The sequence below is a fragment of the Mobula birostris genome, chromosome 2 (assembly GCF_030028105.1).
Source record: "Mobula birostris isolate sMobBir1 chromosome 2, sMobBir1.hap1, whole genome shotgun sequence".
NCBI classification, from domain to species: domain Eukaryota; kingdom Metazoa; phylum Chordata; class Chondrichthyes; order Myliobatiformes; family Myliobatidae; genus Mobula; species Mobula birostris.
The window spans coordinates 14321669-14348087 of NC_092371.1; the positions used below are offsets into that span (position 1 = coordinate 14321669).

The following is a 26419-nucleotide window of genomic DNA, read 5'->3' on the forward strand; positions in this document are numbered from 1 at the left end:
CACGATGTAGAGTGCTTCGAGTGTGGTCAGACCGACGCGAGTAGACGTATATATTTTTCTATGTGTTTGCAAACCGCGTTCCATCTGCGTGTACCTGGCCCTGCGTAAACAGGAAACCCACAGAACGCCTCTACCTTGTTCCAATACAACCGAACATTTACTAATTAACATTACGTTTGATTTTCATCAATTACAAAGGATCTCACCCCTCCCTTGCACCGATTTTACAAACCGATGAACACGCGTCTGCGATTAACACTCGGAGTTTAACTCGGTCACGAACAATGAGATGCTTCGCAGTCTTCGCGCTCTCTTACCTACTGCAGGGTAAGTGACCAGAATTTCGAGCAGAGAAGAGCTTGTGCAGCTAGTTCAGAGGGAATGTTGATCGTTAATTAACTGAAGGGATTTGGTAGAATAAAGAAGGGGGTTGTAATATCGGAGGGCATGCAGTTAGGTTGAAAGGGGGTAGATTTGCAGGAGATGGGCGGGGTAGATAATGGTGGTGCTTGGAAAGTGCTGGGGTAGTGGCAGAGGCAGACACATTAGGAACTTTTAAAATACGTTTAGATAGGCGCATTGATGCGCGCAAAATGGCCGTTGTGTCGGCAGAAGAGATTAGATGACCACTTGATTATTAATTTAATTGGCTCGACAAAAAAGGGCCCGTTACTGTGCTGTACTGATCTATATTCTATGTTCATATTTTTATTTAACTACCGATAGCCGATAATCAGAGAAAGCAGAAGGTAGAATTAGGAAGATAGATTATTCGGGAGGGAAGGTGCGGTAAATTTATTCCTACCCCACTAGGGAATGAAATAACTGGAATGATTTCCAACGGAGTTTTAAGAAAGGAATTATGGGACTAGAACAGTTGGTAGTACAACTAACTGTACAGACTGAGCATGCTACTCTTTCTGTGTTCCAAAGTCTCAATTCGTAATAAGATGGCGCGGTTAGTCGCTGTATCATGCGTTAGAGGACAACATCTGTGATTAAATCTTCCTTTTTTTAGTTTGTGTGTCGCAGGCCGCCTTGTTCCAGTCTCCGCCGATTCAGACCGTCCGTGTCGGAGGTCGGACCGTCCTGAACTGCAGCCGGGACCGGGGTGTGCTTGCTTATATAAACTGGTATAAACGGAGCGACCAAAGGCATCTGCAGTTCGTTGCCAGGGTGGGCAGATTCGTGGAAGCAGAGGGGAGGTTCTCGGGCCAGGTGGACGAAGAATCAGCCACTTACTCCCTGGTGATAGAAAACGTCCAACGAAATGATTCTGGGATCTACCTCTGCGCAGACCAGTTCTATGGCGAGTTCGGCAATGGATCCAAACTAGTGGTCACAGGTAACTTGTCGTAACTAGTTCATACATTTCTTTTGATGCTGGGATCCTTTTTTAAAGTCCATCACCCCTTTGGGCATAGGCGCTGAAAGCAGTTCACCAGAGTCTTCTATCCTGGGCCACTTTCAAATTGTCCCCGTGTGTAGCCCAAGCTCCTTCTTCTCCCAGGGAGCTTCTGTTTGCGTTACTGTAGCACTGAAGTTTTACGGGATGGGGTTGCGAATCCCATATCCAGCTCTGCTCCTTTCATAGCCTGATTTAGGACTGTACATGGTGGCGTTTGCTGGGGCCCGGAGGGTACGTGGGAAGTATAAGTAATACGTTCAGAAATGAGACGGGTATTTGTGATGCTGTTGGAAGTGCGGAGATTAGGTTTGAGCTACAGAGCCATAATGATGAGGTTAATTCAGTTTGATTTAGAGATACAGCACGGCATCAGTCTCTTTCAATTACCAGTTAATTTTCACGTCTATAGAAGGTGGGAGGAAATCAGAGCACACGGAGGAAATCCACGCGTTCTCGTACTAACCCTGACAGGTAGCTACGGGGATTGAACCACAGGCTTACGTTTGGCTCACTAAAGAGTTGCCATAACAGCTACGCTACCGTGGCTCCCTTAAAGGTGGTCAGAACAATGGCAGATGAAGTTTAAATCTGAGAACTTCGAGGCGAAGTATTTTGGAAGCTCGGGAACAGATATAATGAACGGCAGTACCAAAGGCGACTTGGAGACGAGGTGGGGAAGCGAACATACCAAATACTTGTGTTCAGTTGCTGCGGAATAGAATCTAAGAGCAAGGAAGTGCGTATATTCAAACTGTGTAACACTTTAATCAAACCAAAATTGGAGTCGTGTGTTAAAATTGGAGCCTGGACGTTAAACTATAGCAGGGGCGCGATTGCACTGGAGAGGAAGCTGAGGATTCAACCTTGTGGCTCGTCAGTTTGGCGAAGTGTCAGCTGGGGAGCGGTTTTGGAATTGTGGCCGTGACTCCACATATTTCAAGGCGGTTTGGAATATAAAAGTTCACATGAACCAGAAATAAACTGGGCAAATCCGTGTTCGTTAGTATTAGACAGGACCTGGATAGAGTTGAATGGGAGGACCTGCTTGCTCGTAAGTCCATATGTGTATGGAAGGAGAAATGGGAAGAGCTCAGGGCCAACATGTTCCGGTAAGGGTAAAAGGTGGAGGTCATAATCTCAGAGAACCATGGACGGCAAGGTTTTTCAGGATGGATAAAAATAAACAAAAAATGAAACTGATGGTATCTATAGGAAGTTAAAGACGAACGAAGCCCTTCCTGGTATAAAAAAGCAAGGCAATGCTTAAAAGGCAGATTAAGGAAAGTCACAAAATATCACTGGCAAGCAGATTAAAGCTTATCTGCTAGCCACCTAAAAGTGTATGAAGGGCGAAAGATCATCCAAGGAAATGGAAATTAGAGCCCATTTCGAGCAACGGCCGAATCTGACTTTGGAGCCAGAAGATATTGGAGTCGTCATAAATGACCATAAGACCATAAGTCAAAGGAGCAGAAACCGGCCATTCGGCCCATCGAGTCTGCTCCGCCATTTTATCATGCGCTGATCCATTCTCCCATTTAGTCCCACTCTCCCGCCTTCTCACCATAACCTTTGATGCCCTGCCTACTCAGATACCTATCAATCTCTTCCTTAAATACACCCAATGACTTTGCCTACACTGCTGCCCATGGCAACAAATTCCATGGATTCACCACCCTCTGACTAAAAAAATTGCTTCGCATTTCTGTTCTGAACGGGCGCCCTTCAATCCTTAAGTCATGCCCTCTCGTACTAGACTCCCCCATCATGGGAAACAACTTTGCCACATCCACTCTGTCCATGCTTTTCAACATTCGAAATGTTTCTATGAGGTCTCCCCTCATTCTTCTAACCTCCAAGGAATACATTCCAAGATCGGACAAACGTTCCTCCTATATTAACCGTCTCAATCCCAGAATCATTCTAGTGAATCTTCTCTGTACCCTCTCCAACGTCAGCACATCCTTTCTTAAATAAGTAGCCCCAAACTACCCACAGTACTCCAAGTGAGGTCTCACCAGCGCCTTATAGAGCCTCAACATCACATCCCTGCTCCTATACTCTATTCCTCTAGAAACGAATGCCTCTAGAAACATTGCATTCGCCTTCTTCACTACCGACTCAACCTGGAGGTAACCTTAAGGGTATCCTGTACGAGGATTCCAATTCCCATTACACCTCAGTACTTTGAATTCTTTCCCCATATAAATAATAGTCTTCCCGTTTATTTCTTCTGCCAAAGTGCATAACCATACACTTTCCAACATTGGATTTCATTTGCCACTTCTTTGCCCATTCTTCCAATCTATCCAAGTCTCTCTGCAGACTCTCTGTTTCCTCAGCACTACCGGCCCCTCCACCTATCTTCGTATCGTCAACAAACTTAGCCACAAAGCCATCTATTCTATAATCCAAATCGTTGATGCACAATGTAAAAAGAAGCGTCCCCAACACGGACCCCTGTGGAACACCACTGGTAACCGGCAGCCAACCAGGATAGGATCCCTTTATTTCCACTCTCTGTTTCCTGCCAATCATCCAATGCTCTATCCAAGTATGTAACTTCCCCGTAAATCCATAGGCTCTGGATTTGTCAAGTGGCCTCATGTGTGGCACCATGTCAAAGGCCTCCTGAAAATCCAAATATACAACATCCACTGCATCTCCTTTGTCTAGCCGACTTGTAATTTCCTCAAAAAATTGTAATAGGTTTGTCAGGCAGGATTTTCCTTTGAGGAATCCATGCTGAGTTCTGCCTACCTTGCCATATGCCTCCAGGTACTCTGTCACCTCAACCTTGACAATCGACTCCAAATGAATACGCTTCATCAGAATTCACAAAGGGAGCGCACCTTGTAGATGAAGGCTTCGGTGAAGGGAAAGGTGAACTTTTGGTGTAAATCTCAATAAATGACAAAAAAATGATTGAAGCCGTAGCGGCCTTAAAAGTGGAAAATCAGCGGATCTATCCGAGGCGTCCGTGACAAGCAAACTGTGAGATTGCTGGGTCTTTAACTGAGATATTGTAAATACCAACTGCGTACATGTGAGGATCCTGGAAGATACCAATTGGCGTACCAGGGAAAAGACTGGCAACTATAGACCTATGAATCGAACATCAGTCGTAGAAATCTGAAAGGACTGAACTCCGAGGGACAGGTTTAATAATATCTTGGAGTGACAAGGTCTAATCAGAGACAGCCAAGCTGACTTTGTCAATAGCTGAGCATGTCTGAACAATCTGATCGAAATTCCTAAAGAGCTGGCCGAGTCTATGATTGAGAACAGAGCAATCAATATATGCTTTGCAAGCACTTCAGTGAGGCCTCTGACAAAGTCCCACAGACACATGGACCAGGGCAATTTATCAAACAATTCCGCATGAGACTGGCAACAAGGGGCAAGGGAAGGTTAAATGCCTGTTAGAACATAGAACATAGAATAGTACAGCACAGTACAGTACAGGCCCTTCGGCCCACAATGTTGTGCCGACCCTCAAACCCTGCCTCCCATATGAGCCCCCACCTTAGATTCCTCCATATACCTGTCTAGTAGTCTCTTAAACTTCACTAGTGTATCTGCCTCCACCACTGACTCAGGCAGTGTATTACACGCACCAACCACTCTCTGAGTAAAAAACCTACTTCTAATATCCCCTTGCACTTCCCACCCCTTACCTTAAAGCCATGTCCTCTTGTATTGAGCAGTGGTGCCCCGGGGAAGAGGCGCTGGCTATCCACTCTATCTATTCCTGTTATTATCTTGTACACCTCTATCATGTCTCCTCTCATCCTCCTTCTCTCCAAAGAGTAAAGCCCAAGCTCCCTTGACTCTGATCATAATGCATACTTTCTAAACCAGGTAGCATCCTGGTAAATCTCCTCTGTACCCTTTCCAATGCTTCCACATCCTTACTAGCGGTGTTCCGCAAGAATAGGTGGAGGAAAGGTTCTCCAAGTACCTTTGCTACTTGAAATATTCTAGAATAGCTTAGATTTTGATATAAGAAGCAAGATCAGTAATTTTGTGGAGAAGACAAAGAAGGGCGAAATAGTGGATAGTGCGGATAGTGTGAAAGTTAGTCTTTGTCCAAGAGGTGATACTGAAGTGTTGTTGAAATGGATTATAAATGTTAACCCCAGAATAACGCGAGGGGCTGCGGTTTGGGAGGATTAATGAGGAAAGGACATCTGAAATTTGGAGGTTGAGGAACAAAAGGACCCTGGATTACAAGATCCAGTGATCCAGCAAGGTGGCATCGCACGTACATACTGTGATTAGGAAGGCAAATGGATATTGGCCTTTCATTAGTCAGGTTATTGAATAGAGAGGCAGGGAGGTTATAGATCAACTTCGTAACACGAAGTGAGCAGCAGGAGGCCCTTCCACACATTTGAGGTAGACAGACAAGAGAGCATAGATTTAGTATAAGGCAGAAGAGTTTCGGGGGTATCTGAAGAGGAACAACTGTGGGTATGTCCTAGAATGGTTGCAGCAGATTTGCTGACAGCATCTGAGAGGTGTCCAGATGCGTTCATTGATGAGCTAGACTGAAGGGTCTTGGCTAAGTGTAGGAAGATGGGATTAAGGTGGATTGGTGCCCACTGGTCGATATGATGAGCTGTATTGTCTGCTTCCCCGCTGTGGGTATTTATCACAACGATGTCGTTTCGTTTGCGAGGGTCGGCTGTGTGCGTTGCTTAGTTTTCCTTGGGGTGGAGACGGTAAGCTGATAGAACTCTAGAACATTAGCTGAGCCTAATCACGGGACAATATACAATGACCAATTAACCTACTAACCGGTACGTCTTTGGACTGTGTGGGGAAACTGGAGCATTCTGAGGAAACCCACGATTTCCACGGGGAATGGCGTTTCATGGCGACAAACTCCTTACAGTGGACGCCGGGATGGAAATCCAAACTCCGACTCCCTGAAGTGTAATAGCGTCGTGCTAAACGCTCTGCTTCCGCGGCGCCGGTAAGTGTATCCATAAACCTATACAGAGGAGGGGTGGGAGATTTAGAGAAGGCCTGAAGAAGGATATATCCCTCCGAGGGGAGTTGGGATCTCACTCCCTGTGGGGTAGCGATGCAACTACTCGCTCAGTTATGTAGACGAACTATTACAGACAGAGGGCCTTGTAAACTAGGATTAGCACAGATATGTACTTGACCGCAGAAGATGACCAGAATAGCCTGTTTTTGAAACCGTGATTAAAATTGGCCATCCAATTAATACAGCGGTGTTGTGTTTTCCGCATTCAGCACAGCCTCCCACGATATATCTGTTAGCGCCGCAAGCCGATGAAATTCACCGGATGGAACTGGTGACCTTGATGTGTTTGGTGAGAGGCGTGTCTTCCGATTCCCTGAACATCCACTGGAACATATCGGGAAATACCGTAGAAGGTCTCGTTGATCCCCCGATATTTGATCCGGACGGAGGCTACAGCGTTAGCAGCCGCTTCCAGATCCCGGCGGAAAGTTGGCGTAGCGGCACCGTCTGCACTTGCGCCACTGGGCATCTGGTCAGTGACAGTGTCTCCACTCAGAAAGGTATAGTAGAAACTAGTGATTCCCTTCAGCTTTATTACGAGAGGCCATTCGGCTCTCTGTGTTTATGCCTAGTATCGAGCTAAATCCCGCTCTCCAGCGCTGTCTCCGTGGCCCTAATGGCTCAACTGTCACATTCAAGCACTGCGTAAATGTGCGCAGAGCTTCTCCCCGCTCACCGATCATTGGAACTCTCACCGCTCTCCGGGTGAAGCCCTTTCCCTCAGTTCCTTCATCATTACTCCAAACTTACTTTAAATGGGCACCTCTTGGTTTGGCCGCTCTGCTAAGGGAAATGCTCGGAATCAGAATGAGAATCAGATTAATAATCATTGACTTTTTATTCATAATAATTAATTTTTATTTCCTCAAAATACAAAGTACATTTATTATCAAAGTAAGTATACGTCACGATATACTGCATTGAGATCACAGACATTCACAGTAGAACAAGAAAGAAATACAGCAGAATTTGTGAAAAACTATGAATAACGAGGACTGACAAACAACCGATGTACAAACGAAGTCAAATTGTACAAATAATAAATAAGTTCATAAATAATACTGAGTTGTAGAGCCCTTGAAAGTACTCATCTCCCGACACACGACTCCGATAAATTTTGGATAGATAACCTTTAATTGTTACATGTACATCGAAAAATACAGTGAACTGCGTCTTTTCCGTCTAATCAAATCAGCGAGGTGTGCTGGGGCAGCCCGTATGTGCCGCCATGCTTCCGGCGGCAGTATAGCATGCCCGTAACTCACTATCACAAACCCTACGTCCTTGGAATGTGGGGGCAAACCGGAGAACCCGGAGGAAATCCACGGGGTTACCGGGAGAATGAATAATCTCTTTACAAAGCAGCAGAAATCGAGCCTCGATCTTTCAGCCGGCACCGTAAGTCGTTTCGCTAACCGATACGTTATCGCACGGCCCTATAAATTTCCCCATAGTCACCTCAGAATTTATACAATGGGAGAAACCGGTTACAAGACACGCAGTCGTTCATTCAGCTCATCACAAGACATAAGCAGTTCAGGCCCGAAAATGACGCATTCACCGCCGACTCTCTGCTGGTTAACCATTTCCCTCTTCAGGCCAATACACCGCTTCGCAACGCTAGGCGCGCTTAACTTGTGAGCTACCTGTGACAGAAGGAACATTTGTGAACATGTGCGACCTTGCAGGTTCCAGTTCGCCTTTACCCATCATATTTGCTATGATCTCAAAAGTTAGTTAAATTTCAAACTCAAACCAAGTAACCGCCCTGGCCCGGACGTATATCTCTATGGGCCCTTTGAACGGAGCTCTTGTACGATTTAGATAGGTACATGGATGAAAGGAAAATAGAGAACAATGTAGAAGGGGAGGATTACACTGATTTTAGAGTAAAATGGTCGGCAGAACATCGTTATGCCTGTACTGTGCTGTACAGATTTCCTTTCCGTGATCTATTCATCTCAAAATCTAGTCGCCACGGCTCTTGCATCTTGTTTTCACCTACACGGCGCCTTCTCTGTAACTGCAATTCACCAATATCTCGTTTTGTGCTACTTGGTGTTTCATGTGCCGTACGATCTGTCTGGATGACAAACTTTTCACTGCATCTCGGTTTATGTGAGAATAATAAACCTGATACCAATTGCTATAAACTTCCAAGATTTATTATATTCCAAATTAGACCCCAGATACAAAGGTTGCAAGGTAAAGTGACCCATCAGATCACTTTCTATGACTTCCCCTCAGACTCTGACAATCCTCAATCTAGTGCTTGTTATTGACCGAGTCAGGTTTCGAGACACCCTGTACCAGACCTCTGGATCTTTGTATCCCCTTTAACCTCACCACATAGAAACGGAAATCATACTTGCTTAGATTCTTTGTTGCCACATAGTTACCAGCTAGCCCTTCTTAACTGTGAGGCAGCGGGAATATCTGGTGGAATGCCACATGATCACGCAGAAACGTGCACACTTCACAGAGAGGACATTCGAGAGATGGATCGAAACCGTGTCCCTAGAGTCACGAGCTACTTTTACTGTAGAATGGAGCGAACATATCTGAGACAGAGCGACACACAGTGAATGACACTGGCCAGTACTCGAAGGATAATCAGAGACCGCCCTCCCCAGCCCTGAAATAAATGTTGTAGTAAGGTGCGTTAAAGCTATCGGTATCAACCTAGTGTCAGACTAGAGCAGAAGTGGAAGAAAATGTAAATGCCACCGGAAGCCCAAGTACCAGTATGGGGTTGTTGGGCCGAATGGTCACTTCCCGTGATGAGTAGGGAACCATTTGGATAGACTGCTGTAGATATCTGTCAGTATTTTCAGAAGGAACGAGATATTAGAATATAATACCACAAGACATAGTATTATTCAGCTCATCGAGTCTGTTCCGCTATTCCATCGTCGCTGCTTCACTATCCCCCTCAACCTTATTCTCCCTCCTTTTCCTGAAACCTCTGACGTTCTTGCTATTCGAGAAACCATTAATCTCCCCTTTAAATATATTAATTGTAAACTCCGCTAGCTCCATCATGGCCAACACTCTCCTCAGTATCCAGGACACCTTCAAGAGGCCATGTTTCAAAAAGCGGCTTCTATCATTATGGACCCCATCACCCAGGACATGCCCTCTGCGCATGGCTTCTCTCAAGATGGAAATATAAGAGCCTGAAAACACACACTCGAAGTTTTAGGATGAGCTTCTTCCCCTCCGCCATCAGATATCTGATTGGACAATTAACCCATGAACACTACCTCACCATTTCCCTCTCTTTCTGCACTACATATTTAATTTGCAGACAGACAGACAGATAGTCAGACAGTCAGACACATACATATACTTTCTATTGTAATTTATAGTTTTGATTATTGTGCATTGCAATATACTGCTACAGCAAAACAGCAAGTCTCACGACAAATACCTGATTCTGATTCTGATAATACCATGAATTTATTTACAATCTGTTGAGTAATTAGGACACATAGGCCAACAAATACAGATTGAAACTGATGGTAAATTACTTTCAATTGAAAGTCGATTCTATGTTCTTCAGACAGCCTGCAGGCGCAACTCTGTCGTATGATTTCAATTGGCCTGGCGGCGACCTTCGTGTTACTTGCTGTAGGGACGACCACTGTGGCCATTATGAAGTATCGGAAGGAACGCGAACCAGGTAACGTGCTGGCCTTAAACTTATCATGACCTGAACTTCTCGCCTAACGGTGAAAAATTCCTTTGAAGAAAAACTCACATTCAAACATCTCTTTCAATCAGTAAAAGGAGAAACGGCAAGCAAAAGCACCACCACCCGGCGAAAGGATCGAGAACGTGATGTAAGTACACTCAATTTCAGGTACACCTGTAAACCTGCTCGTTAATGTGATACCCTGGTGTTTTCACGCACACCAGACTCTAGAACTTACAGAGGCTGGTCTAAAAAAAACAAACAACATCCAGTGAGTGGCAGTGATTTGGACGAAAAGGACTTGTTAATGAGAGAGGTTGGAGGAGAATGGGCAGACTGGTTCAAGCTGACAGGAAGGCGGAAGTAACTTAAATCATCACGTATTACGACAATGGTGACAGAAGAGCGTCTCTGAGCGCACAAAGCGTCGAACTTTGAAGTGAATGGGCTACAACAGCAGAATACCACACCGGGTTCCACTCCTGTACCCGATAGTGAAATTTACAAGCAGGGAATTACTTTGCGCTTAGAATAGTACAACACGGGAACAGGTCCTTTAGCCTACGATGTGCTATTGAGCTAATTGAATCAGTAATCAAATACCCAACTACACTAATCACTTCCGCTTGAAGATGATCCATATTCTTCGATTGCCAGCACATCTATGTACCTATCGTAAAGCCTGTAGAACGGGTCTATCGTATTTGCCTCCACCAGCACCTTGGGCAGCGAATTCCCGGCGCTTACCATTTTCTGTGTTAAAAAGGGACCGGCACATCTCCTTTGAACTTACCCCAGTTTAGCTTAAACGCATGCCACGTTTCAACAATGTGGAATAGCGATACTGGCTACCTTTTCTGTCTGTGCCTCCAATAGTATGTAGATCTCTGTCAAATAGCCCCTCAGTCTCAGGGGTTCCAGAGAAAACAACCCAAGTTTGCTCAAGCTCAAGTTCAAGTTCAGTTTATTGTCATGTATATCGCCAAACGAAACAACGTTCCTCCGGACCAAGTTGCACAACGCAGTACATATAACTTACACACCACACATTAAGTAATATAAACATAATAACCACAAATAAATTAAGATGTTCTCCATTCCAGACAGCATCTCAGAAAACTTCTTCAGCACTTTTTCCAAAGCCTTAACATCCTTCCTATAATTTAGATCGCCAAAATTGAATACAATGCTATCTGGAAAGTCTAACTGCTGTTTCTATTAATCTCCAACGTAATTTACCGACTTTGGAACTCATTTCCCTGACAGATAAAGGAAAGATTGCCATGTGCCTTCTGACCACCCTAACAAGCTGTGTCGTCACTTTCAGAGAGATACGGACTCAATTCCAAAATCCCTCTGTACGTCACGGGTGCTAAGGGTCTTGTCATCAATAGTGTACCATCCCTTTATAATGCAGCAGTTCCCATTTGGTGGGATTAAACTTCTCTGTCATTTTCCCGTATCTGCAACTGATCCGTATCCTTTGGCCGCCTTCTACACTGTCCACAACTTTGGTATCATCTGCAAACTTACTAACCCACCCATTTACATTTTCATCCAGGTCATTTATATATATCACATATAGCTGAGGTCCCAGCGGAGATCCCTGCGGGAGACAGTCCTCCAGCTAGAATAAGTCCTTCTGTCTTCTATGAGCAAGCCAGTTCTGAATCCATCACAGAACCCATGTAATCTTAATTTCCGATTGAGCCTCCTATATGGGACTTTGTCAAACGCCTTACTATAATCCATGTGGACAACATCCATAGCTCTCCCTACATGAAATCACCATCTCACTTCGTCAAACTTCTTAATCAAATTAGGAAGATACGACGTGCCCCGCACAAAGACAGGTTTTCCAAACGCTCATAAATCCGATCGTTAAGAATTATTTCCAGTAAATTCCCTACCACTGACGCGAGACTCACCGGTCTATAATTCCCAAGATTATCCCTATTTCCTTTCAACAATAATGGAAAATTAGCGACGTACCAGTTCTCTGAGACATCACCTGCGGCTGGAGAGGACACTGAGACTCCAAGCCTCAAGCAATCTCATCTCTTGCCCCACTCAATAACCCGGCGTATATTCTATCAAGACACCCACTTAATGTTCCTGAAGAGGCACAGTGATGCCTCATTCTTTTTTTTTCACAATGCACAAGCAAATTCGTACCCTCCACACTGATCTCACCACCTTCCACATCTTTCTCCTTGATGTTAAGCACTGAACCACATACTTCACAAATATCCATATGTCCCCTCATTTTTCATTCATTTGTCCCACCCGCTCCTAGTTATCGTCTTGCTCTTGATGTATGGATAGAACCTCCCGGAATTTCACTTCAATCCGACTTCCCAATGACCTTCCATGGTCTTTTCTGGCCTTCCTCACCACTTCGAGTTAGCTTCTAGCTTCTTTATAATTCTTAAGGACTCTGACTGATTCTTTTTAGCTTTGCAAACCTTTTTTTTTAACCAGAAGATTCCCTTTCCTGCTGGACCAAATTCACTGCCTGTCTCGATACTTGCGCCCAAGCAGCTGCTCCCAGTTGACGTCCCGTAGTTTCTGTCCAATTTTCTCCAAATTTACCCTGCTCGAATTTAATGGTATTTATAATCAATGTTCTCACAGTGAAAAGTTAGTCACTAGGCCAAGCTCATTATCAAACTCCAGTTCAATTTCACCCCATCCTCTTTCTGGAACATCTGCACATTGATATAGAAACCATTTAGGATTCACCAAACAAATTTTGCACTGTATAAATATCTTTCTTTAAGGAGATCCCACTTGATATTAGGGAGGTTAACGTAACCTGCAACAAAAGTGTTGTTTTTAGACCTTTGTGAAAAATTCATTGTCTTAAAACTAATTACAGATAGGACAATATACAGAATGTAACACCAAACCATACACGATCATGTGAACCGTAGCTGGTCCCTCCCTGTCGGCGAGAGGTCTTTAACCGAGGAGGGGTCGGGTTTCCAGACCCGCAGCAGCGAATGTAGACACTGTTGGCGTTAGTCCGCAACAGCGGAGTGCGGGTATCTTGGGTAGTCGTGGAGTTGCGGAAGAAGAGAAAGAATACAACAGGGAATGGAATTGGACAGGGAATTTGAGGAGAATTCAGTTGTAGGGAAACAGCTTATAAAAGGAGTTACAGATCGGCGAGGAGATATAGGCTGGAGTGCGCTGCATTGATAAAGGGGTTAAGGATTTGGACGAATTACACAGATAGCGAAAGGTTTAGAAGGGTGACACAGATAGAGGGTTTCGGGGCTGGAGGGATCAAACAGAGGGGTATACACGCTGGAGGGGTCTACGAGCTGAAGGAGTCACACGGAGTGTATGCGGGCCGGAGGGGGGGTCACACAGTGGGGTATGCGGGCTGGAGGGGTTACGCAAATAGACTGCTGTGCAGGTGCCTAAACAGTTACACAGAGAACAGTGCAGAGACTGAAGGGAGTTAAATAGATAGGGAAGGGCATTTGTGCTGGTGGCGTTAGATGGGGAGGCAGACAGGGACGATATAAAGCCGAAAGAAACTGTATTCAAGGGACAACAAGTCGTCCATGGGCTGTAGGATATAATGGATATATTAGGTCCAGGACAGGATTGCACAGAGCAGGGACTGAAGAATAATATAGAAATTGGAAGGATATCACAGGGGCAGGTTCAGCGACCGAAAGAGAGGGTCCTGAGTTTTTTTGTTGGTTGTAATCAGGGAAATTAAAGGTGAATGAAACTCTTTGCTCCAGAATACCACATTCTTTTGATCTGGAATTAACGCGTGATTAAGTTGCCCCATACACGCAACCTGGCGAGGAGCGGTGCAGGGTGGGAATTGATACGGTAACCAATCTCATGCCATTCCCTTACAGATCTACGCCCAGCTGGCGATTGATACGAACTGATCTGGAAAGGCAGAGTGAATATTATCCTCAGTGAACAACGAAAGATTTAGACCTTGTTTCGTTTGTGCGGAGCAAAAACAGCAACGGAGTAGTATGACTAAATGTTTTTCAAGAGTCGTTTTAGTAACGGCACAAACTGAGAAATTTACGGTGCGGGAGCGGCAAACCGGACCCTCCGAGACGAAAACGTGCACACTCGAAAGAAAGCCCGCGCAGAGGTGGCGTAATTGTATCAAAAAAAGCCATCGATCGGCCGCATGCGCAGTTGTCATATTCCCGGATCTCTCCATCCAAAGCCTCAGTCAGAGCTCCCTCAGTCTCAGACCAATCGGTAATAATGAACAACGGTTAATCTGTAGACCCATCCTTGATTATGTACAGTTTGCTACGATTAAAACTAACCCTTGTCCTAACTACTGCTTCAATAAATTATAAAATGTCACGAAATGTTAATTTTTTTTCTTGGTCATCGAAACGTCCAATTGATGGCGAGCCGCTTGTAGGTAATTGTCCAAAGGTTGATTGCACAATCACCGCTGGAGCCATGGATCCCGAATTCTCACTCCAGATCATGAGACGTTCCCAGTGGTGGTCCAGAAAGAGATTCTTTATGACAGGAGGTCAAGAAGATCCTAGAATTAAATGTGTGGCACAAGGATTGGTGTGGGAGAAGTACGTTTGAATACATGGGAAATTGGTACCAGTAATGAGGAAGGAGGGAGCTCTACCAATGGGACAGACTCCACCTGAACCATGATGGGATCTGGATCCGAGCGAATCGCATAACTAGGGCTATGGATAGAGCTTTAAACTAAATAGTAGGAGCTGGGTTCAACAGATTGGAGAAGTAAAAGAGAAAAGTGTGGATAAAGAGAAAAAAGCATAAAAAAACAAAAAAAGGAAAAAGTAAGTTTGAAGTGGAGAAAACAGAAGTGCAAAAGAGCAAATGATTTAATGAGGAGTAAATGAAAAGAGTAAATGAGGCTGGGAAGCATCATTTCTAGCACCCTGACAATCAGTACCGGTGCCCCCCAGGGATGTGTTCTCTCCCCGCTGCTCTTCTCCCTTTACACTAATGACTGCACCTCACAGGATCCATCTGTTAAACTCCTGAATTTTGCAGACGACACAACTGTCATTGGCCTTAACCGAGACGGTGATGAGTCTGCATACTGACGAGTGGTGGAACGGCTGGCCCTCTGGTGTGGTCAGAGCAATCTGGAGTTAAATACGCTCAAGACTGTGGAGATGATAGTGGACGTCAGGAGGAACCCCCCCAATACTCCCCCCACTCACTACACTCACCCGTATTGTGTCTGCTGTGGAGACCTTCAGGTTTCTGGGTGTCACAATCTTCCAGGACCTGAAGTGGACACCCAATGCGGACACCCTTACCAAAAAGGAAATACAACCTCTCAGCAGAGGTTGTATTTCCTACGTCAACTCAGGAAGTACAACCTGCCTCAGGAGCTGCTGATTCAATTCTATTCAGGAATATTCCAGTCTGTTCTCTGTTCGTCCATCACTGTCTGGTTTGGATGAGCTACCAAACAAGACAAGAATAGACTCCAAAGAACCGTCAGGGCTGCGGAAAGGATTATTGGTGTGAAGCTGCCCCCGATCCAGGACTTGTATGCATCTAGAGCCAGGAAGCGAGCAAGCAGCATCATTGTAGACCCATCACACCCTGGACATCACCTGTTCCAACTCCTTCCTTCTGGTAGGCGCTTTAGATCACTGTATGCCAGGACAAATAGGTACAAGAACAGTTTCTTTCCGTATGCAATCAATCTTATGAACACTTTAATTTTAGTCTGTTATGAATCAAGTCCACCTGTACATACATAGGTACACCTCAATGTATATAATCACGATTATTTGCACTATTGTTTTGTTTGCTTTTTGATTCTGTACAGCGAGAGCTCAGGGAAATCGGCATCAAATTCCCTGTATGTGTCCACATACTTGGCAATAATAAAGGATTCTGATTCTGATTCTGATCACGAGATTTTAAAAGCGCAATGAGTGTAACGGCACTTGACTATAATGTCCATAATAATCTTAAGAAGATCAGTAAGCTTGTGGTTGAAATCCGTACAAAGGGGTATTATTTAGCGGCCATTACAGAAACGTGGTTGCAGGGTGGAGAGGATTGGGAATTAAATATTCAAAGATATCAGGCAATACGGAAAGATAGGCAGGAAGGTAAGGGCTCTTAATTAAAGATGAGGGCAATAGTGAGAGACGATATAAGATCTAACGAGTAGAATGCTGAAATCATCTGGGTAGAGATTAAGAACAGTCAAGGGGAAAAATCACTCCCTACACGTCTCTTTTGTCCATTCAACGCCCCCCCCCCATCCCTCCACACCGATCTCCCTCCCGGCACTTATCCTTGTAAGCGGAACAAGTGTTACACATTCCCTTACACTTTCTCCTTCACTACCATTCAGGGCCCCAAACAGTCCTTCCAGGTGAGGCGACACTGCACCTGTGAGTCGACTGGGGTGATATACTGCGTCCGGGACTTCCAATGCGGCCTTCTATATATTGGGGAGACCCGATGCAGACTGGGAGACCGTTTCGCTGAACACCTATGCTCTGTCCGCCAGAGAAAGCAGGATCTCCCAGTGGCCACACTTTTTAATTCCACGTCCCATTCCCATTCTGATATGTCTATCCACGGCCTCCTCTACTGTAAAGATGAAGGCACGCTCAGGTTGGAGGAACAACACCCTATATTCCGACTGGGTAGCCTCCAACCTGATGGTATGAATATTGACTTCTCTAACTTCCGTTATTGCCCCACCTCCCCTCGTACCCCATCCGTTATTGCCCATCCTCCGGGCTTCCCTCCTCCCCACTTCTTTCGCCCTAGGCCTCCCGTCCCATGATCCTCTCATATCCCTTTTGCCAATCAACTGTCCAGCTGTTGGCTCCATCCCTCCCCCTCCTGTCTTCTCCTGTCATATTGGACCTCTCCCTCCCCCTCCCACTTTCAAATATCTTTCTAGCTCTTCTTTCAGTTAGTCCTGACGAAGGGACGCGGCCCGAAACGTCGACTGCACCTCCTCCTATAGATGCTGCCTGACCTGCTGAGTTCACCAGCAACTTTTATGTGTGTCACTGGAGGAAGTTGTCTATTGGCCACCGAAAAATGACATTACTGTGGCACGGACAATAAACAGAAATATTTGAGGTATGTCGGAATGGAACCGGAGTTATCATGGGGGAGTTTAACTTGCACATAGATTGGATGAATCAAGCTGATAGAGTGAGTCTTGAAGAGGACTTCGTACAGTGTTAGGTGACAGACTTCTTGAACAGCATGGTACTGAACCTACAAGGGAACGTCCTATCTTACTTCTAATCCTGTGCAATGAGACAGGTAAAATTAGTGATCTTGTAGTTAGGGATCTTCTTAGTTGAGTTTGAATTACGTAAAACGGAAAAAGGTTGCTAAGGTGAAAGTAGGTCCCTTGGAGGACGAAAAGGAACAATTGATATCGGGTAATAAGGAAATGGCTGAGATTTTGAATGACTATTTTGCTTCGGATTTCACAGTGGGGACCCCGCCTAATATGCCAAAGAGAAATGATATGGATGCGATGGGAAGTGAGGACCTCGATACAAAAGCTATCACTAAAGAGATAGTTCTGAGCAAACTTGTGGGCCTAACGATAGATAAGACCCCTGGTCCTGATGGAATACTTCCCAGGACACTGAAAGAAATGAGAGGGGTGACAAGTTATCAAAATTTTCTGGATTCTGGGCAGGTTCCGACTGATTGGAAGAAGGCGAATGTACCGCCACCATTGAAGAAGAACTTAGGCAAAAGGCAGGTAACTATTGGCCATTTAGTTTAACATCTGTAGTTGGGAAGGAGGACTTAGGAGTGCTTGTGCGTGAATCGCAAAAGGCTGGTTTGCAGGTGCATCAAATTATCAAGAAGGCAAACGGACCGGAGGTCATTGCTAGAGCGTGCAATTCTGGTCTCCTTACTTGAGGAAGAATATATGGGCTCTGGAGTCTGTACAGAAGAGGTTCGCCAGGTTGATTCCAGAGAAGAGGGGGTTAGACTATGAGAATAGATTGAATCGCCTGGGAATGTACTCGCTGGAATTCAGAAGGATGAAAGGAAATCTGGTTGAAACATCGAAAAATATGAATGGGATAGATTAGATAGAGGCAGGAAAGTTGTTTCCACTATTAAGTGGGACGGGAGCTAGAGGACACTGCCTCAAGATTCAGGGGAGTAAATCCCGGACGGATATGAGGAGGAACTGCTTTTCCCAGAGTGGTGAATCTGTGGAATTCACTGCCCAATGAAGCAGTGGAGGCTACCTCAGTAAATATATTTAAGATAAGGTTGGTTAGATTGTTGCATAGTATGGGAATTAAGGGTTATGGGGTCAAAGACAGGTCGGTGGAGACCATGGTCAGTTCTGTCATGATCGTATTGAATGGTGGAGCAATTTCGTCAGACCAGATGGTCTACTACTGCTCCTATTTCTTATTTTTTATGTTCTTTAACATGTCACCTAAATTCCTGAACTCTCTATGCAGAAGATCGTCACACGTCCTATCCATGTCATTTGTACCTATATGGACCACGACCCCTGGCTGTTCACCATCCCACTTAAGAACACAGAGGTCTCGATCCGAGATATCCCGGACCATGGCAGTCATCCGGCATCCACACTAGCCTTTCCTTTACAGACACACACACACAAACACACAGAACATTTTTGGTGTCCTCTTTTACATTGCAGGTTAGCCAACCTCATATCCTTAATATTCCAGATTAAGGAGCATGGAGCCAAAGACAATAAACAGAATGCGCCCACGATTCAAGCAAAGAACCTTTCGGCTGAAGTGAGTGAGTTACCTCCCACTTTTCAATCACATGCTTTTCTTCTGGACGTTCAGTGGGGAAGGCAGAAGTTGGCGTTGACAAGTGCTCTGTGGTTGTACTGGCCCATATGTGTCACAAGAGGGAGGTGAAGAGCTAGATTGTGATTTCCGGTTGCTATTTTGGGAGCGAGGAGCACCGGATGTCAGATACAAACAAAGAGCTTTCCAATTATAAATGTGAAGAGGCAGCTAACGGAGTGTACTGAATACAGATTACGGAGTCTGAAAATAGAATGCAACAAAATTCTTGCAGAACTAACTAGGCTTGCTTTTTTACCCCGCAGGACAATTGGACCAGAAACTTTTTCATGCTGTGTAGGAACTTGGAACAGAGCCAGGACTTTGCATTGAGCCTTCTGCAACAATCATTTAGGTCGCGACTGATTTTGGAGACGGACAGGATACGGGAAGGCACACAGGGCTGAAAGAAATTACAGATAAAAGGAGGGCCGAGAGGGAGACAATTTACGTGATGGGAGTCTCCAGAAACGGTTTCAGGAGCGAGGCTGGACAGATTTCAGGAAGTGGCATGTTGGAACTAAACGATGTAACAGGTAATTCAAGGAGAAATTTTAGACCAACGCTGAAATATTGAACCGATAGATTCTACTATCGGTCAGGAAAGATAACTGGAGAAAGGCGAAAAAATTGTAAGTAAGAGCGCTCACTTCAGTGTTCGCATTACTGCTTTCTCCTCGCTAATGACATTAAGAAGACAACAGGTGGGATAAGCCAGCGCTCGTCCGGAGGAGAGGGCGAATGGGAGGCCTCAATCAACGGTGTTAGACTCGATGATATCATTAGCTGAAGTAGACTCATCCATCTGAAACCATAACTTTCCTCAGATGGTGTGTGATCTGCCGATGTTTCCAACATTTTCTTTTTTCTTTTTTCTTTTCCAAAAAGTGCATTTTAAATATTTCTCATCTATAGTTCCATTGTTGCATTGAGGCTACGGATTGGGTATGCAATGACCATAAGACCATAAGACCATAAGACAAAGGAGCAGAAGAAGGACATTCAGCCCATCGAGTCTGCTCCGACATTTTATCAAGAGCTGATCCATTCTCCTATTTAGTCCCACTGCCAGGCCTTCTCACCATAACCTTTGATGCCCTGGCTACTCAGATACCCATCAATCTCGGTCTTAAATACACCCAATGACTTGGCCTCCACTGGTGCCCGTGGCAACAAATTCTATAGATTTACCACCCTCTGACTAAAAAAATTTCTTCGCATTTCTGTTCTGAATGGGCGCCTTTCAATCCTTAAGTCATGCCCTCTCGTACTAGACTCCCCCATCATGGGAAACAACTTTGCCATATCCACTCTGTCCATGCCTTTTAACACTCGAAATGTTTCTATGAGGTCTCCCCTCATTCTTCTAAACTGCAAGGAATACAGTCCAAGAGCGGACAAACGTTCCTCATATGTTAACCCTCTCATTCCCGGAATCATTCTAGTGAATCTTCTCTGTACCCTCTCCAACGTTAGCACATCCTTTCTTAAATAAGGAGACCAAAACTGCTCACAGTACTCCAAGTGAGATCTCACCATCGCCTTATAGAGCCTCAACATCACATCCCTGCTCCTATACTCTATTCCTTTAAAAATGAATGCCAACATTGGATTCGCCTTCTTCACTACTGACTCAACCTGGAGGTTAACTTTAAGTGTATCCTGTACGAGGACTCCCAAGTCCCGTTGCATCTCAGAACTTTGAATTCTTTCCCCATTTAAATAATAGTCTGCCCGTTTATTTGTTCTGCCAAAATGCATAACCATACACTTTCCAACATTGTACTTCATTTGCCACTTCTCTGCCCATTCGTCCAATCTATCTAAGTCTCTCTGCAGACTCTCCGTTTCCTCAGCACCACCGGCCCCTCCACCTATCTTCGTATCGTCAGCAAACTTAGCCACAAAGCCATCTATTCCATAATCCAAATCGTTGATGTACAATGTAAAAAGAAGTGGCCCCAACACTGATCCCTGTGGAACACCACTGGTAACCGGCAACCAACCAGATGCAGGGATTATTTTGCATATCACAGAACAGACGGTGCCCTCAATCTGGCCCCACATCTCTGATCTAAAATACTTTTCTGAGGATGAATAATTGAGAGATTCGACAATAAAAAAGTCACAAGAGATCTGTTTCTTCATATCTGAGATGGTGTGGCGGATTTAGTGAAAAGGTATCATTCAATGCACGGCCCCAATCTGCCAGTTTCAAACTTAAACGGAAGATTCTTTACTTTGACTACAGTTAAAAGCTAAAACGTCCCGGAGACTCTAAAGACATGTTACAAATGCTCTCTAATGATGAAAGGTTGTACGTAAAACATACTGGGAGACATGTTTCAGCATTTTATCATGTTACGACAATTGATCTTCTAATGACCGTTTAATTTTATATCGTGTCACACCATACAACTGGATTATCGTAGGAATAGTTGACGCCTTGGTTGTGGATAATAACAAACCTCCATCTTGAATCTCGCCTCTGTGGACTCTAAATCTATCGGCATTGTTCCAGGCGGAACAAAGTAACAGGATAATTGAAATTGATTTATAAACTGTTAATTTAAACAATACAATTTTTGTTTGTCATCGTGAGGCAAAAGAAACAAATTCTGTTCGAATCGACAGAGAACTATAAGTCTGTGATCGAGGAACTCTCAGGGAATAAAATTAGCACAAAGAAATACTGCTGGTGAAATTTACAAGAAAGGAAATGTTAAATTTCTGAGACTGCGTAATCAAAGGTTTCAAAGGTTTCAAAGATAAATTTAATGTCAGAGAAATGTATACAATATAGATCCTGAAATTATTTTTCTTCTAGGGTTGTTATGGATGTCGTTGACGTGCTGATGTTGTCATAATCTTCAATGCGATACATATTCGATCAGATTCAACGACTCTGAATGTATACCTATCATTCAAGGGGAGCAAAAGAAAGTAATATACAAGGTCCAGTTAGCAGAACATAATGGTAAAGACGTGGAAACAGGAAAAACATAATGACTGTATTTGATAGAGTTATGGATTTGTCAGTGTGAAACATATTCGGCAAATCTATACTTTGATTTTGTAATTCACAGAAGAGGTAAAGGCGAAACTGTTAACGTGTTTACTTTATGAAAACAGTTGATAGAATGTCACACAGTATTATTAAAGTTAATATGATCTATTTGGCATTGATTGAAGGTTGATTAGCGGAAATAGATCATTTTAACATAAGGCGATAAGCGAATTTCCAAGTAACAAAGATAGATAGATAGATAGATAGATATACTTTATTAAACCTGAGGGAAATTTGGTTTCGTTACAGCCGCACCGACCAGAATAGAGCGTAAATATAGCAATACAAAAACCACAACAATCAAACAACAAAATGCAAACTATGCCAGATGGAAAATAAGTCCAGTACCAGTCTATTGGCTCAGGGTGTCTGACCCTCCACTGGAGGAGCTGCACGTTCGATGGCCAAAGGCAGGAAAGACCTCCCGTGCCGCCAAGTGTTGTATCACGGTGGAATGTTGCCGAAGTCCAACAGTAACAAGTTCAGTATCCAGTCTGCAAACACATTCCTCTATCGTAATATACCCCGGATGGCACCATCCGTTGTTAACCAGATCAGTAAGCACGAAACTCCTTTACGCTTACCGCTCTCGGTGCACTTCCGGTCAGCCAGAACGGTATTACCCACCGAACACCTCTTCTCCAAAAGTCTCTGTTGCCTCGACCCGGTCCTCTTTCAATAAAATGAAATGTAGCGCAGAAAAGTGTAAGAATACGCATATCAGTCAACGAGCGTTAAAGAAATTTTAAATGAACAAACACTGAAATATATTGGTTTCAAGGGGGAACAATGTCAGTGGTCTTCAGAAGAATTGGATGTAAGCTCACATGACCTGCAAATTGCATTCTGGGCCTGTCCGGGTTGATGAAGGGTTAATGATTCTCTTGCATGAAGGTACCTAGAATAACGACGACGCTTTAAAAATCGGGTTGACCTTTCAGAATTGAGATGACAGGTTATCTGTTCAACTAGAACTTAATAAATCTCCAGAATGTTCTACGCGGATGGCATTCAGATCTTTGTACTTGCTCACATGTAAGACCGAGCTGGATCGATTTTTAGATGATAACCGAAAAGCCAGGTCTTCGATTAGTGTCGGAAAATGGCACCAAGGTACGAAGCTAACCATGTCCGTACTTAATGGGAAGAAGGATATAGAACATAGTGTTGCTGTTAGAAAGGAAGTGCTCTTCAGGGTGACAAATAAAGTACAGAGGCCACACGGTTGAGAAAAGCAAATGAATGTCACTTGACACCATCTGTTTCTAGCCTACGGTTTAAGCAACCTGGTCTGCGCAACACTTTCCACGCATGCCCATGTAACACAGAGCGCCCTTTGCAGTTAGGCGCAATCACTGACCTTGAAAGCGTAAACAGGAAACCTGTAGCGTGAATTGGCACAGTGCGGTACTTTCCACAGATGTATCTTTAAATGCTAGGCATAATTATGGCATCCGACCTACATTTCACTTCCCTTCAGAACTCACCAATATCTGGGCAATCTCTCGGTGCACAATTCGCAGCGACTGCGACAGTGAGCTTTTCAACGGTCTGCGTCCTGATCTATCTCCTTCCAGGTGAGTCTTCGCTGCTTCGAATTTGGTTGGGAAGCAATTCTTGCGCCAGATCATTGAAGTGATTGCTTTAGGGCAGGGGTTCCCAATCTTTTTTATGCCATGAAGCCCTACCATTAATCAACGGGTCCGTAGACCCGATGTTGGAAGCCCTCTGCCTTAGCAGAAGATTGGTTCTGTGGAATTTTTCCGGGATAAGCAAAGTGCACCTTGTTACAGCATTATCATAGTTTCGCGTAAGATGTCAAAATCACTATCCTGATACATATAAGATATCTCATATTGACTTTTGGAACAAGGATAGAGGATTTACTCGTCCTCCGTAACTCAGAGATATACATCAATGAGGATCACTGAAAAATTATTGGAGATTATTGCATTTCCGCCCCCCATCCAAGGACTTTATCTGTCTAATGTCTAATTCTATTTCTTTTTTTCTGTCTCGTTATCTTTCTCTCTATCCTCCACGATCGATTTTAATCCTTAGGATGTAGGTCCCAATGGAAATAAGGAATCCTAATAATTTGGTGAACGGACAAGGCATTTTACGCAGAGTCCGGTCTATATATATATATTTTACACATAATTTGATACAGCTTTACCCATCTTGGTGATAACACCTTGGTGAATTTCTTCCTTTCGTAGTTGCTAGCCCTCAGGAGCTCCGAAATAAATCTTTTCCTTCTGTTTCCTGGGTATTTCCTTACACCTCAGGCATTCTCTCCCCTTGCGTTTGTTCTCACCGTTCTTTTGCTGGGTACCTATATCACGAGGCCTCTAACGTTTCGCCGGAAAATGAGGAAGTAAAACGACAAGCCAATGGGCTGATGGGGGCTGACAAGATAAACGGAATGTTGAGTAGTAGTCAAGGAAAAAAATGTTGCTGATTGGGTATTCTTCTGATTAGCGGCGGAACGTATGACACTGCAGCACAGTACAGACCCCTCGACCCACGATGTTGCGTTGACTATTTAACCTATTCTAACCCTTCCCGCTTACAGAGCCTTCCATTTTTCAATCATCCATGAGCCTATTTAAGAGTGTCTTAACGGTCCCTAATGTATATACTTCTGTCACCAACACTGGCAGCGCGTTGTACACACCCCTCACTCTGTGTAAAAATACCTACCTCTGACATCTCTTTGAAGTTTTTCCCAATGACCTTAAATGTATACCCGAAGATAGGTTGCAACTGTTTCATTCCAGTGTAAGTTGGAGTCTTTCCAATTAATATGTGTTTGGTATCTGACTGGGGAAAGAGCGGTGGGTAAAGAAGGGCACCATGAACTTCCCCGTGCCTGACACTGGGTTGGTTTCATTGTATTTTTCAGTGCGGTGGTCTTTTTACTCGACAACATTAATCTGCCTGTATATAGTATTCATCTAGTTATCACTACCTGACACTACCTCACGGTTTGCCCTCTTTCTGCACCAGAAACTGTTAATCTATAAAATAAATCTATTTTTAAATATGTTTATTATCATGTTTTACAGAATTTATTGTTGCACGACAGGTATTAGTGATATTAAGACTGATCCTGATGCTAATTATCCACCCACCCTTCCTTTTCTCCTCCTCCCTTTCTTTTTTGATACGTAGACGGATCTTTAACTCTTTCATAAATATTTATAAATCAATTTCTGGATCTGATGGCACTATGATCTGCTCCCAACCTCCTACCATGCGCACCGCCTTCGTAAATATACCGTCAGAGTCGGAAATTCTGAGAGAGAGGTGTTCGAACATATAAAAACGAACGATTCTTTTCACTTGCAGATGCCCCATCCACGCATGTTTACTTTTTACCGTACCATGTCGGCTTTCCTGCGGCGATTATCTTTCTCCTCACGGATGTATTCGCCGTGGGAACCGGCAGCCAGGCTCCAAATTCGTTCTAACTGCCCATGATTGTTTTTATTGCCGTTGTTGTCTGGTTCTGGGTTTAACACTGTCGTTCACTTAAATCATTTTCCATCTCAGTCAACAAGAGCGGCCGGATGAACTTCACAGAAGTGAGACCACGCGCGGCAGGAAATGAAGTAGGAATAACTTCTTTTTGTTTTGGTTTATTTAGAAAATATAGAACAGCACAGTACAGCACAGAAACGGACGCTCCGCTCCATAATGTTTTGCCGAGCTAATGGAATGAACGCTGATAAATCTGCTAAACGAATTCATTCAGCCGTTACAAATGTACATTCCTCAGCCGTGTCACTGTCTAAGTTTATTTTAAGAAGTTTTAAAACGTTCCAAAATGATACGGCGCAAATCTTCCGTTTGCACCTCGATATTCTGGGATAACTACTGATAAAAGTTATGGAGGACGCAACAGGCTTTTCGGCCCAGCTCGTCCATGCTGACTGTAATGCATTATTGGGCTAGTCTCCTTGGACTACTTTTTCCTAATTTACTTCTAAACCTTTCCTATCCACGTACCTATCCAAATGTTTTCTGAATGTTGTAACTGTACCCGCCTCTACCACTTCTTCTGGCAAGTCGTTCTATATACAGTACCGACCGTCCTCTGTTGAATAAATGACCTTCCATTCCTCCTCAAATATTTCCTCTTTCATTTTGACCCCGTAGTCACGCTTTACTTTCCCTTACTTGGGAAAAGACATACCATTCCACCTTATCACTCAGGATTTAATAAACATCCGCGGAGTAGCCCCCGACCTTCCATAGCTTCAGGGAAAGCGTTTCCAGTATTCTCGGTCTCTTCTTTTAACTTAAACCCGTCAGTACCCAGTTATATTCTGATGAATCTTTTATT

At 44.1% G+C, this 26419-nt stretch overlaps 1 protein-coding gene and 1 long non-coding RNA gene across 2 annotated transcripts; both read left to right on the forward strand.

Annotated features, from left to right (window-relative positions):
- The first annotated feature begins 231 nt into the window (after positions 1-231).
- LOC140212663 (Ig heavy chain Mem5-like) lies at positions 232-15375 on the forward strand. The gene is made up of 6 exons (XM_072283768.1): positions 232-327; positions 1019-1345; positions 6674-6964; positions 10027-10146; positions 10248-10306; positions 14040-15375. The coding sequence occupies exons 1-6, from the start codon at positions 285-287 to the stop codon at positions 14070-14072; spliced, it is 873 nt and encodes a 290-aa protein (XP_072139869.1). The 5' UTR covers positions 232-284; the 3' UTR covers positions 14073-15375.
- Positions 15376-16566: 1191 nt separating this feature from the next.
- LOC140207769 (uncharacterized) lies at positions 16567-19519 on the forward strand. Its single transcript, XR_011888654.1, has 3 exons — positions 16567-17271; positions 18876-18947; positions 19271-19519. It is a non-coding gene; the product is annotated as an uncharacterized lncRNA (long non-coding RNA).
- Positions 19520-26419: the final 6900 nt, after the last annotated feature.